Source organism: Bombina bombina, chromosome 2 (genome assembly GCF_027579735.1).
Source record: "Bombina bombina isolate aBomBom1 chromosome 2, aBomBom1.pri, whole genome shotgun sequence".
Classification (NCBI taxonomy): Eukaryota; Metazoa; Chordata; class Amphibia; order Anura; family Bombinatoridae; genus Bombina; species Bombina bombina.
The window spans coordinates 1,038,730,336-1,038,744,492 of record NC_069500.1 but is presented as its reverse complement, the minus strand read 5'-3'; the positions used below and the strand labels follow the sequence as shown (position 1 = coordinate 1,038,744,492).

The 14,157-nt window shown below is 39.2% G+C and overlaps 1 protein-coding gene across 6 annotated transcripts in view; it reads left to right on the top strand.

The window, feature by feature from the left end:
- MFSD8 (major facilitator superfamily domain containing 8) overlaps positions 1 to 14,157 on the top strand; it is a 158,474-nt gene that overhangs the window by 107,713 nt on the left and 36,604 nt on the right. For all 6 annotated transcript variants that reach the window (XM_053703641.1, XM_053703642.1, XM_053703646.1 and 3 more), the window contains one exon: positions 1,538 to 1,596. In XM_053703641.1, the coding sequence (XP_053559616.1) occupies positions 1,538 to 1,596 (59 nt within the window). The remainder of the gene's footprint in view (positions 1 to 1,537; positions 1,597 to 14,157) is intronic.

Sequence of the window (14,157 nt, the reverse complement as noted above, 5' to 3'; positions counted from 1 at the left end):
TTCATTCAGACAAGGTAGTCCTGCGTACTAAACCTGGGTTCTTACCTAAGGTAGTTACTAACAGGAATATCAATCAAGAGATTGTTGTTCCATCTCTGTGTCCTAACCCTTCTTCAAAGAAGGAACGACTTTTGCATAATCTGGACGTAGTCCGTGCCCTGAAATTCTATTTGCAGGCAACTAAGGATTTTCGTCAAACTTCTTCCCTGTATGTCGTTTACTCTGGACAGAGGAGAGGTCAAAAGGCTTCGGCTACCTCTCTCTCTTTTTGGCTTCGTAGCATAATACGCTTAGCCTATGAGACTGCTGGACAGCAGCCTCCTGAAAGGATTACAGCTCATTCTACTAGAGCTGTGGCTTCCACCTGGGCCTTTAAAAATGAGGCCTCTGTTGAACAGATTTGCAAGGCTGCGACTTGGTCTTCGCTTCACACTTTTTCAAAATTTTACAAATTTGACACTTTTGCTTCGTCGGAGGCTATTTTTGGGAGAAAGGTACTTCAGGCAGTGGTTCCTTCTGTTTAATGTTCCTGCCTTGTCCCTCCCTTCATCCGTGTACTTTAGCTTTGGTATTGGTATTCCATAAGTAATGGATGACCCGTGGACTGACTACACTTAACAGGAGAAAACATAATTTATGCTTACCTGATAAATTCCTTTCTCCTGTAGTGTAGTCAGTCCACGGCCCGCCCTGTTTTTACGGCAGGTCTAAATTTTAATTAAACTCCAGTCACCACTGTACCCTATGGTTCCTCCTTTCTCGTCTGCTTTGGTCGAATGACTGAGTATGATATGTGAGGGGAGGAGCTATATAGCAGCTCTGCTGGGTAATTCTCTTGCAGTTTCCTGTTAGGAAGAGATATATTCCATAAGTAATGGATGACCCGTGGACTGACTACACTACAGGAGAAAGGAATTTATCAGGTAAGCATAAATTATGTTTTTCTAATACATGTTTATTACAAAAATGTTTCCATTCAAAACTGAAATTCATCCATGAGGATTCCAATTTTGGCTTGAATGTCCTTTTAAAGGGTCATGAAACCCACATTTTTTTATGTCATGATTTAGAAAGAGCTTGTAATTTTAAACAATTTTCTAATTTACTTCTATTATCCCATGTTTCATTGTCTTAATATCCTTTGCTGAAAAGCATATTTAGATAGGCTCATTAGCTGCTGTTTGGTGGCTGCACACAGATGCCTCATGTGATTGGCTCACCCATGTGCATTGCTATTTCTTCAACAAAGGGTATCTAAAGAATGAAGCAAATTAGATAATAGAAGTAAATTGGAATATTGTTTAAAATGGTATTCTCTACCTAAATCATGAAAGAACATTTTTGGGTTTAGTATCCCTTTAAGTAAGGCCGATAACTCAATAGAAATTATGCTACTTCCAATCCTTTGTGATTTTTTTTGTTTTATGTTTCTGTAGTTTCTATAGATGTGACGGACACAAAATTAATGTTTTATAATAAGCTTTTAGGATTCTTAATTTGCTTACCAATTACTTACTAAAGCTTTATGTCCTTACAGGGAACATAAAGTGGATGATCTGGGAAAGCAGATTACTAGCATCAATGATGGAACTCAAGGTATTCTGTGGTTTTACTACAATCCATAATCTCAAAGTGTTTATTGTCTACTAGTAGGTCAGGTATTAAAGGGACAGTATACTGTAAAATAGTTTTTCCCTTAATGTGTTTACAATTGCTTTTTATACCAACTGCAGAGTAAAAAATGTATGAAAATTAGCTTTTTAAGGTTTATTTCTGTATATTAAAGCTCTTATTTTGTGTTTTGAAGCCACGGCCTAATAAAATAGGTTGAGCTTGTAGGTATAATCAGATCTCATTACTGTATCACATTGTGCACATATACCTGCTTCTTTATCTTATATCTGTCCTTAAAACAATCACCAATACTTTGAGAGAACAATGGAAAATCAACATTTCTCCTGTTAAGTGTAGTCAGTCCACGGGTCATCCATTACTTATGGGATTATAACTCCTCCCTAACAGGAAGTGCAAGAGGATCACCCAAGCAGAGCTGCTATATAGCTCCTCCCCTCTACGTCATACCCAGTCATTCTCTTGCACCTAACTAATAGATAGGACGTGTGAGAGGACTGTGGTTGTTAAACTTAGTTTTTTATTCTTCAATCAAAAGTTTGTTATTTTAAACAGCACCGGAGTGTGTTGTTTTTTCTCAGGCAGCATTAGAAGAAGAATCTACCTGAGTTTGTGTATGATCTTAGCGGACGTAACTAAGATCTATTTGCTGTTCTCGGCCATTCTGAGGAGCGAGGTAACTTCAGAACAGGGGACAGCGGGCAGGGTTCACCTGCAAGGAGGTATGTTGCAGTATATTATTTTCTAAGGAATGGAATTGACTGAGAAAATACTGCTAATACCGATGTTATGTAAGTGCAGCCTTAAATGCAGTAGTAGCAACTGGTATCAGGCTGATATGTATGTATGTTTACACTGAAGTGTTTCTGGGGAATGGCACTTCACTAAGAAAATACTGTATACATATAACTTATAGCCTATTCTGCGGTGAAAGCGACTAGCAGCAGGCTTTTTAATAACATTTCATAATTTTATATTTTAAACGTTTACTGGCATGTTAATCGTTTTTTCTATGAGGTACTGGGTGAAAAATTTTATGGGCATTATTTTTCCACATGGCTGTCGTTTGATATGAATAAAATCAGTTTACTGAGCTTCCCCACTGTTGGATTATGAGTGGGAGGGGCCTATTTTGGCACTTTATTGCGCAGTAGAAATTCAGTCACAGTCTTCCTTTTTCTCCCTGCATGATCCAGGACGTCTCTACAGAGCTCAAGGGTGTCCAAAACTAGTTTTGAGGGAGGTAATCACTCACAGCAGACCTGTGAGACTGTGCTTTGACTGTGATAAAAACATTTATATTTTTAATTGTTATCCGTTTTTGGTATTAAGGGGTTAATCATCCATTTGCTAGTGGGTGCAATCCTTTGCTAACTTAATGCATTTACTGTGAAAATTTGGTTGCTATAACTAATCCGGTTCATTGTTATTTCAACTGTGACAGTTTTGTGTGCTTCTTAAAGGCACAGTAACGTTTTTTATATTGCTTGTAAATTTATTTGAAAAGTATTTTCCAAGCTTGCTAGTTTAATTGCTAGTTTGTTTAAACATGTCTGACACAGAGGAATCTCTTTGTGCAATATGTTCAAAGGCCAATGTGGAGCCCAATAGAAATTTGTGTACTAATTGCATTGATGCTACTTTAAGTAAAAGCCAATCTGTACATGTCAAGAAAATTTCACCAGACAACGAGGGGGAAGTTATGCCGACTAACTCTCCTCACGTGTCAGTACCTGCATCTCCCGCTCAGGAGGTGCGTGATATTGTGGCGCCAAGTACATCAGGGCGGCCCTTACAAATCACTTTGCAAGACATGGCTAATGTTATGACTGAAGTTTTATCTAAATTGCCAGAACTTAGGGATAAACGCGACCACTCTGGGGTGAGAACAGAGTACGCTGATAATGTTAGAGCCATGTCTGATACTGCGTCACAATTGGCAGAACATGAAGACGGAGAGCTTCATTCTGTGGGTGACGGATCTGATCCAAGTAAACTGGACTCAGACATTTCAAATTTTAAATTTAAGCTTGAGAACCTCCGTGTATTATTAGGGGAGGTATTAGCGGCTCTGAATGATTGTAACACGGTTGCAATCCCAGAGAAATTATGTAGGCTGGATAGATACTATGCGGTACCGGTGTGTACTGACGTTTTTCCTATACCTAAGAGGCTTACAGAGATTATTACCAAGGAGTGGGATAGGCCCGGTGTACCCTTTTCCCCCCCTCCTATATTTAGAAAAATGTTTCCAATAGACGCCACCACACGGGACTTATGGCAGTCGGTCCCTAAGGTGGAGGGAGCAGTTTCTACTCTAGCTAAGCGCACCACTATCCCGGTGGAGGATAGCTGTGCTTTTTCAGATCCAATGGATAAAAAGTTAGAGGGTTACCTTAAGAAAATGTTTACTCAACAAGGTTTTATATTACAACCCCTCGCATGCATTGCGCCTGTCACGGCTGCGGCGGCATTCTGGTTTGAGTCTCTAGAAGAGACCATTAGCTCAGTTCCATTGGATGAAATTATAGACAAGCTTAGAGTCCTTAAGCTAGCTAATTCATTTATTTCTGATGCCGTAGTACACTTAACTAAGCTTACGGCTAAGAACTCCGGATTCGCCATTCAGGCGCGCAGAGCGCTGTGGCTTAAATCCTGGTCAGCCGATGTGACTTCTAAATCTAAATTGCTTAACATACCTTTCAAAGGGCAGACATTATTCGGGCCCGGTTTGAAAGAAATTATCGCTGACATTACTGGAGGTAAGGGCCATGCCCTGCCTCAAGACAGAGCCAAACCAAGGGCTAGACAGTCTAATTTTCGTGCCTTTCGTAACTTCAAGGCAGGAGCAGCATCAACTTCCTCCGCTCCAAAACAGGAAGGAACTGTTGCTCGCTACAGACAGGGCTGGAAACCTAACCAGACCTGGAACAAGGGCAAGCAGGCCAGAAAACCTGCTGCTGCCCCTAAGACAGCATGAAGTGAGGGCCCCCAATCCGGAAACGGATCTAGTGGGGGGCAGACTTTCTCTCTTCGCCCAGGCTTGGGCAAGAGATGTCCAGGATCCCTGGGCGTTAGAGATCATATCTCAGGGATATCTTCTGGACTTCAAAGCTTCTCCTCCAAAAGGGAGATTTCATCTTTCAAGGTTGTCAGCAAACCAGATAAAGAAAGAGGCGTTTCTACGCTGTGTACAAGATCTTTTACTAATGGGAGTGATCCACCCGGTTCCGCGGTCGGAACACGGACAAGGGTTTTACTCAAATCTGTTTGTGGTTCCCAAGAAAGAAGGAACCTTCAGACCAATCTTGGATTTAAAGATCCTAAACAAATTCCTAAGAGTTCCATCGTTCAAAATGGAAACTATTCGGACAATCTTACCCATGATCCAAAAGGGTCAGTACATGACCACAGTGGATTTAAAGGATGCCTACCTTCACATACCGATTCACAAAGATCATTATCGGTACCTTAGGTTTGCCTTCCTAGACAGGTATTACCAGTTTGTAGCTCTTCCCTTCGGGTTAGCTACTGCTCCAAGAATCTTTACAAAGGTTCTGGGTTCTCTTCTGGCGGTACTAAGACCACAAGGAATATCGGTAGCTCCGTACCTAGACGACATTCTGATACAAGCGTCAAGTTTCCAAACTGCCAAGTCTCATACAGAGTTAGTACTGGCATTTCTAAGGTCACATGGGTGGAAGGTGAACAAAGAAAAGAGTTCTCTATTGCCACTCACAAGAGTTCCCTTCTTAGGGACTCTTATAGATTCTGTAGAAATGAAAATTTACCTGACAGAGGACAGGTTAACAAAACTCCTAAATGCTTGCCGTGTCCTTCATTCCATTCCACACCCGTCAGTGGCTCAATGCATGGAGGTAATCGGCTTAATGGTAGCGGCAATGGACATAGTTCCCTTTGCACGCCTGCATCTCAGACCACTGCAATTGTGCATGCTAAGTCAGTGGAATGGGGATTACTCAGATTTGTCCCCTATGCTGAATCTGGATCAAGAGACCAGAAATTCTCTTCTATGGTGGCTCTCTCGGCCACATCTGTCCAAGGGGATGCCCTTCAGCAGACCAGATTGGACGATTGTAACAACAGACGCCAGCCTGCTAGGTTGGGGCGCTGTCTGGAATTCCCTGAAGACTCAGGGATCATGGACTCAGGAGGAGAGTCTCCTTCCCATAAACATTCTGGAATTAAGAGCAGTTTTCAATGCCCTTCTGGCTTGGCCTCAGTTAGCAACTCTGAGGTTCATCAGGTTTCAGTCGGACAACATCACGACTGTGGCTTACATCAACCATCAGGGAGGGACAAGGAGTTCCCTAGCGATGATGGAAGTCTCAAAGATAATTCACTGGGCAGAGTCTCACTCTTGCCACCTATCAGCGATCCACATCCCAGGCGTGGAGAACTGGGAGGCGGATTTTCTAAGTCGTGAAAAAAGGAGAGGTTTTGTAAGGGCGCTAATAGCTGAAGATACTTGTGTGAAATTATTATCTGTAATAGATATCCGTGAAAAATATTAAAAGTATTGATAAAGTCAGATCAGAAAAGTTTCTAAAAAACAAGTGGTTTATTGATTACAATATGATTAAAAGGATTTTTTAGAGACGTCTCTAGTACAATTCAGGAAAAGTTAAAAAACAGACATGAAAATAAAAGTAGTACTGATTAGTACTTCATGAGAAATATTAGTTTACTGCTTATTTTATTGGTCACTCGGAAAATATCTACTGTGGTGTGACTAAGCAATTTGCCAAGATTTCTCGTGAGTATTTCAGAGTTCATAGAATTACACATAAACTTCCATTTAAAATTCACATACCAACTTGATAAAACTTGTGTAAAAAATGGAGCTTAAAGTAGAGCTGTGCATAAGAAAAAAATATAATATAGAGTTGTATCTTTGTACCAAATTAGATCAGGCCTTTGTATTAGTTTCACAGCAAACTTTCAGAAATAATTATCATGTCCATATGTATGAACCAAGAGAAATGTCCAGTAATCTTATATTGCAAGTAGCTTAAGATTGCAGTTTGCAACTCTCATACAGATGGTACCTTATCGTATGCGTGAACAACAGCAGGGTATCCTGTGCGTCCTGCGGCTCGGTTCGTCTGCCAATCACTGCTTAGACAATTGTTAATATACAGAATACCTTCTTGCATCCGATACTAGGTATACAAATTTCTTCTTATTTCTGATACTTAGTACTTATTAGGTACCGGTCAGCGGAGATGTATCTGATGAAGATAAATTCACCTGCACTTAGTGCTGTTAGCACGCAGGTTCCGATGATGTTTCTCTTTAGCGTCCTTTATTAACAATCAACCCGGGTTGGTTCATTCGGCTCAAAGAATAGTGGAGTCAAGTATGCAGTCTTTAACTTCTACGCGTTTCACTCCCTCCAGGAGCTTTATCAAGAATGATTTGGACTGTTTGACTCCTCTCTTTAATAGGTGTATCCTGTTTCTCATTGGTTCATAGTAATCTCGTAGTTAAGGTGGTATCATTTGTTTGCACTTGCTCCATATACATTGCTCCATTATATTGTTTATCATAAATTTGACCAAACATATTTAGTTATCAAGTTACCATAAAACAATTTTATTTATTTAAATCTAAGCCATAAAAAAATTGTGTGTAAAAATTAGAGCAAATATATTGGGAATAAGTGGAAATATGGAGAATACATGTTATGGGGAAATAAAATTATTGTGTTTGGGATGCAAGAAAAATATATTCTTTAGTCAAGAAGAAATGGTGAGATATCCAGTTCTGAATTTAACCCTTTAGGGAATAGCGTGTCAAATTTAAAGATATACTCTGCCTCTTTTAGAAGCAGTTTCTTCTGTATATCCCCACCTCTCCAGTGTTTTTCTACTTTGTATATACCCCAATAAGATAGATCTTTTATGTTGCCCTTATGTGTGGTTTTAAAATGTTTATAAAGATGTGTGTCTTCCATTCCATTCTCTATATTATTGAGATGTTCCCTGATTCTATCTCTCAGAGTTCTCTTAGTTTCTCCAAAATAAAAAAGATTGCAAGTGCATTTTAGGACATAGATAATGCCTTTATGTGAGCATCTTATAAGTTCTTTGATTAGTATGATATTGTTAGGACCTATCTGAATCGTATTGGATTTATTGCTGTGTTTACATGACTTACATGTGTAACATGGGAAGAAGCCTGTTAACTTCTGTCCATGGAGGTCTTTTTGTATTAGTTGGTTGTTTTTGAGTTTTTTTAGTTCACTAGGTGCAAGGGCTGATTTTAAATTACTCGCTTTTTTGAAAACAAAACTGGGGTTATCTCTAACTTTTTCTCCCAGGATATTGTCTTCCTTGATGAGATGCCAATGCTTTTTTATAATTTTTTTCACCACATTATGGTCAATGTGGTAATCAGTTATGAAGGGAATTTTTATTATATTTTCGTCTATATTTGTTTTTTCTTTGTATACTAGTAGTGATTCCCTATTTGTGTTTTTAGCCCTTTCCAATGCTTTTTTGGTATGTGTTGTGTTATAGCCTCTTGAGTTAAATCTTTCAATTAGTGTTCCTGCCTGATCTTCAAAATCTGCCATCCTAGAGCAGTTTTTTCGGACTCTAAGACACTGCCCTATTGGTATGTTATCTTTCCAAGCATCCAGATGACAACTTTTGGCATGCAAATAATTATTACAGTCAACTTGTTTGAAGTATGTTTTTGTCTCTATCTTATTGCCCAGTGCCATAATTTCCAAATCAAGGAAAGTGATTACCTCTTTACTTTGGTTATGTGTAAAATGTAGACCTAAATTATTTTGGTTCATTTTTTCAAACATTTGGATTAAATCGGTTTCCTGCCCTTTCCAAATTATTATCAGGTCATCTATGTACCTTTTGTAGAGTACAAGGTTTGCACCATAGCCGCCGGATCCAAAGAAATTTTCTTTCCAAAGACCCATAAAGAGATTGGCATAGCTAGGTGCAAACCTTGTACCCATTGCTGTTCCTTCTATTTGGAGATAAAAACTTGTTATTAAAGGAGAAATCTAACCACCTGTGACGTAACGTCACTGTACACAGTGATAGACCATAAAAAGGGAATGGAGGCAATCAACCACTATTTAACAAAAGACACAGACATGCCAGAAATACATAAGGAATTTATTTTAATGAGCATCAAATTTATCCTAGAGAACAACTATTTCTCCTTTAATAACAAGTTTTATCTCCAAATAGAAGGAACAGCAATGGGTACATAGATGACCTGATAATAATTTGGAAAGGGCAGGAAACCGATTTAATCCAAATGTTTGAAAAAATGAACCAAAATAATTTAGGTCTACGTTTTACACATAACCAAAGTAAAGAGGTAATCACTTTCCTTGATTTGGAAATTATGGCACTGGGCAATAAGATAGAGACAAAAACATACTTCAAACAAGTTGACTGTAATAATTATTTGCATGCCAAAAGTTGTCATCTGGATGCTTGGAAAGATAACATACCAATAGGGCAGTGTCTTAGAGTCCGAAAAAACTGCTCTAGGATGGCAGATTTTGAAGATCAGGCAGGAACACGAATTGAAAGATTTAACTCAAGAGGCTATAACACAACACATACCAAAAAAGCATTGGAAAGGGCTAAAAACACAAATAGGGAATCACTACTAGTATACAAAGAAAAAACAAATATAGACGAAAATATAATAAAAATTCCCTTCATAACTGATTACCACATTGACCATAATGTGGTGAAAAAAATTATAAAAAAGCATTGGCATCTCATCAAGGAAGACAATATCCTGGGAGAAAAAGTTAGAGATAACCCCAGTTTTGTTTTCAAAAAAGCGAGTAATTTAAAATCAGCCCTTGCACCTAGTGAACTAAAAAAACTCAAAAACAACCAACTAATACAAAAAGACCTCCATGGACAGAAGTTAACAGGCTTCTTCCCATGTTACACATGTAAGTCATGTAAACACAGCAATAAATCCAATACGATTCAGATAGGTCCTAACAATATCATACTAATCAAAGAACTTATAAGATGCTCACATAAAGGCATTATCTATGTCCTAAAATGCACTTGCAATCTTTTTTATTTTGGAGAAACTAAAAGAACTCTGAGAGATAGAATCAGGGAACATCTCAATAATATAGAGAATGGAATGGAAGACACACATCTTTATAAACATTTTAAAACCACACATAAGGGCAACATAAAAGATCTATCTTATTGGGGTATATACAAATTAGAAAAACACTGGAGAGGTGGGGATATACAGAAGAAACTGCTTCTAAAAGAGGCAGAGTATATCTTTAAATTTGACACGCTATTCCCTAAAGGGTTAAATTCAGAACTGGATATCTCACCATTTCTTCTTGACTAAAGAATATATTTTTCTTGCATCCCAAACACAATAATTTTATTTCCCCATAACATGTATTCTCCATATTTCCACTTATTCCCAATATATTTGGTCTAATTTTTACACACAATTTTTTTATGGCTTAGATTTAAATAAATAAAATTGTTTTATGGTAACTTGATAACTAAATATGTTTGGTCAAATTTATGATAAACAATATAATGTATATGGAGCAAGTGCAAACAAATGATACCACCTTAACTACGAGATTACTATGAACCAATGAGAAACAGGATACACCTATTAAAGAGAGGAGTCAAACAGTCCAAATCATTCTTGATAAAGCTCCTGGAGGGAGTGAAACGCGTAGAAGTTAAAGACTGCATACTTGACTCCACTATTCTTTGAGCCGAATGAACCAACCCGGGTTGATTGTTAATAAAGGACGCTAAAGAGAAACATCATCGGAACCTGCGTGCTAACAGCACTAAGTGCAGGTGAATTTATCTTAATCAGATACATCTCCGCTGACCGGTACCTAATAAGTACTAAGTATCAGAAATAAGAAGAAATTTGTATACCTAGTATCGGATGCAAGAAGGTATTCTGTATATTAACAATTGTCTAAGCAGTGATTGGCAGACGCAAGACAAGCCCCCACACATCGGGTGTGACGTCAGACGCCAACAACACAAGGACACTGTCAGAAGAACTGAGCCGCAGGACGCACAGGATACCCTGCTGTTGTTCACGCATACGATAAGGTACCATCTGTATGAGAGTTGCAAACTGCAATCTTAAGCTACTTGCAATATAAGATTACTGGACATTTCTCTTGGTTCATACATATGGACATGATAATTATTTCTGAAAGTTTGCTGTGAAACTAATACAAAGGCCTGATCTAATTTGGTACAAAGATACAACTCTATATTATATTTTTTTCTTATGCACAGCTCTACTTTAAGCTCCATTTTTTACACAAGTTTTATCAAGTTGGTATGTGAATTTTAAATGGAAGTTTATGTGTAATTCTATGAACTCTGAAATACTCACGAGAAATCTTGGCAAATTGCTTAGTCACACCACAGTAGATATTTTCCGAGTGACCAATAAAATAAGCAGTAAACTAATATTTCTCATGAAGTACTAATCAGTACTACTTTTATTTTCATGTCTGTTTTTTAACTTTTCCTGATCGAATTGTACTAGAGACGTCTCTAAAAAATCCTTTTAATCATATTGTAATCAATAAACCACTTGTTTTTTAGAAACTTTTCTGATCTGACTTTATCAATACTTTTAATATTTTTCACGGATATCTATTACAGATAATAATTTCACACAAGTATCTTCAGCTATTAGCGCCCTTACAAAACCTCTCCTTTTTTCACGACTTAGAAAATCCGCCTCCCAGTTCTCCACGCCTGGGATGTGGATCGCTGATAGGTGGCAAGAGTGAGACTCTGCCCAGTGAATTATCTTTGAGACTTCCATCATCGCTAGGGAACTCCTTGTCCCTCCCTGATGGTTGATGTAAGCCACAGTCGTGATGTTGTCCGACTGAAACCTGATGAACCTCAGAGTTGCTAACTGAGGCCAAGCCAGAAGGGCATTGAAAACTGCTCTTAATTCCAGAATGTTTATGGGAAGGAGACTCTCCTCCTGAGTCCATGATCCCTGAGTCTTCAGGGAATTCCAGACAGCGCCCCAACCTAGCAGGCTGGCGTCTGTTGTTACAATCGTCCAATCTGGTCTGCTGAAGGGCATCCCCTTGGACAGATGTGATCTGACTTTATCAATACTTTTAATATTTTTCACGGATATCTATTACAGATAATAATTTCACACAAGTATCTTCAGCTATTAGCGCCCTTACAAAACCTCTCCTTTTTTCACAACACATTACTTTTAGACTGAAGGATCTAAAAACACTGTAAGGGGTCTGATACTTTATTTCACCAGCGCACTATTTTCCCACACTCCTTCACATCAGGATTTTCAAAGTCGCCAGACTTTTCATCCGGGGGAGTGGGAACTTCATCCGGAGGTCTTTGCCCAAATACTTCGGCGTTGGGGCAAACCAGATCTAGATCTCATGGCGTCTCGCCAGAACGCCAAGCTTCCTTGTTACGGGTCCAGGTCCAGGGACCCGGGAGCGGTTCTGATAGATGCTCTGACAGCACCTTGGGCCTTCAACATGGCTTATGTGTTTCCACCCTTCCCGATGCTTCCTCGATTGATTGCCAGGATCAAACAGGAGAGAGCATCGGTGATTCTAATAGCGCCTGCGTGGCCACGCAGGACCTGGTATGCAGATCTAGTGGACATGTCATCCTGTCCACCTTGGTCTCTGCCTCTGAGACAGGACCTTCTGATTCAGGGTCCTTTCAAACATCAAAATCTAATTTCTCTGAGGCTGACTGCATGGAGATTGAACGCTTGATTTTATCAAAGCGTGGATTTTCGGAGTCAGTAATTGATACCTTAATACAGGCGAGGAAACCTGTTACCAGGAAAATTTACCATAAAATATGGCGTAAATATTTGCATTGGTGTGAATCCAAGAGTTACTCATGGAGTAAGGTTAGAATTCCTAGGATATTGTCTTTTCTACAAGAAGGTTTAGAAAAGGGTTTATCTGCTAGTTCTTTAAAGGGACAGATCTCAGCTCTGTCCATCCTTTTGCACAAACGTCTGTCAGAAGTTCCAGACGTTCAGGCTTTTTGTCAGGATTTGGCCAGGATTAAGCCTGTGTTTAAGACTGTTGCTCCGCCGTGGAGCTTGAACTTAGTTCTTAACGTATTACAGGGTGTTCCGTTTGAACCCCTTCATTCCATTGATATCAAGCTGTTATCTTGGAAAGTTCTGTTTTTAATGGCTATTTCCTCGGCTCGAAGAGTCTCTGAGTTATCGGCCTTACATTGTGATTCTCCTTATCTGATTTTTCACTCAGACAAGGTAGTTCTGGGTACTAAACCTGGGTTCTTACCTAAGGTAGTCACTAACAGGAATATCAATCAAGAGATTGTTGTTCCATCATTGTGCCCTAACCCTTCTTCAAAGAAGGAACGACTTCTGCACAATCTGGATGTAGTCCGTGCCTTGAAATTTTATTTACAGGCAACTGTTTGTCGTTTATTCTGGACAGAGGAGAGGTCAAAAAGCTTCTGCTACCTCTCTCTCTTTCTGGCATCGTAGCATAATACGTTTAGCCTATGAGACTGCTGGACAGCAGCCTCCTGAAAGAATTACAGCTCATTCTACTAGAGCTGTGGCTTCCACTTGGGCCTTTAAGAATGAGGCCTCTGTTGAACAGATTTGCAAGGCTGCAACTTGGTCTTCACTTCACACTTTTTCCAAATTTTACAAATTTGACACTTTTGCTTCTTCGGAGGCTGTTTTTGGGAGAAAGGTTCTTCAGGCAGTGGTTCCTTCCGTGTAAAGATCCTGCCTGTCCCTCCCGTCATCCGTGTACTTTTAGCTTTGGTATTGGTATCCCATAAGTAATGGATGACCCGTGGACTGACTACACTTAACAGGAGAAAACAAAATTTATGCTTACCTGATAAATTCCTTTCTCCTGTAGTGTAGTCAGTCCACGGCCCGCCCTGTTTTTTATGGCAGGTCTAAATTTTAAATTAAACTCCAGTCACCACTGCACCCTATAGTTTCTCCTTTCTCGTTTGGTTTCGGTCGAATGACTGGGTATGACGTAGAGGGGAGGAGCTATATAGCAGCTCTGCTTGGGTGATCCTCTTGCACTTCCTGTTAGGGAGGAGTTATAATCCCATAAGTAATGGATGACCCGTGGACTGACTACACTACAGGAGAAAGGAATTTATCAGGTAAGCATACATTTTGTTTTTATTACCTTATCTCTGCTTTATCACACTGGGAGTGTAATTTCTTCTGCTGGCTGTGTTTACAAAGCTTATCTATAGCTGGTACGCGCGGCCACAAACTTTCAGAATAGGTGGGGATACCACATGCTAAATTAACAATTTCAAATGCCAATATAAGGGTAAAGGAGCTACTTGTAAACAATTTAATACACTCCAGCAGGTAAAGTGGATCATTGGGAACAAATTAAAGGGGAGAATTTTTTTGAGTAAACTGTCCCTTTAACTATTGCGTTTTTGGGCGTTCAGTTGC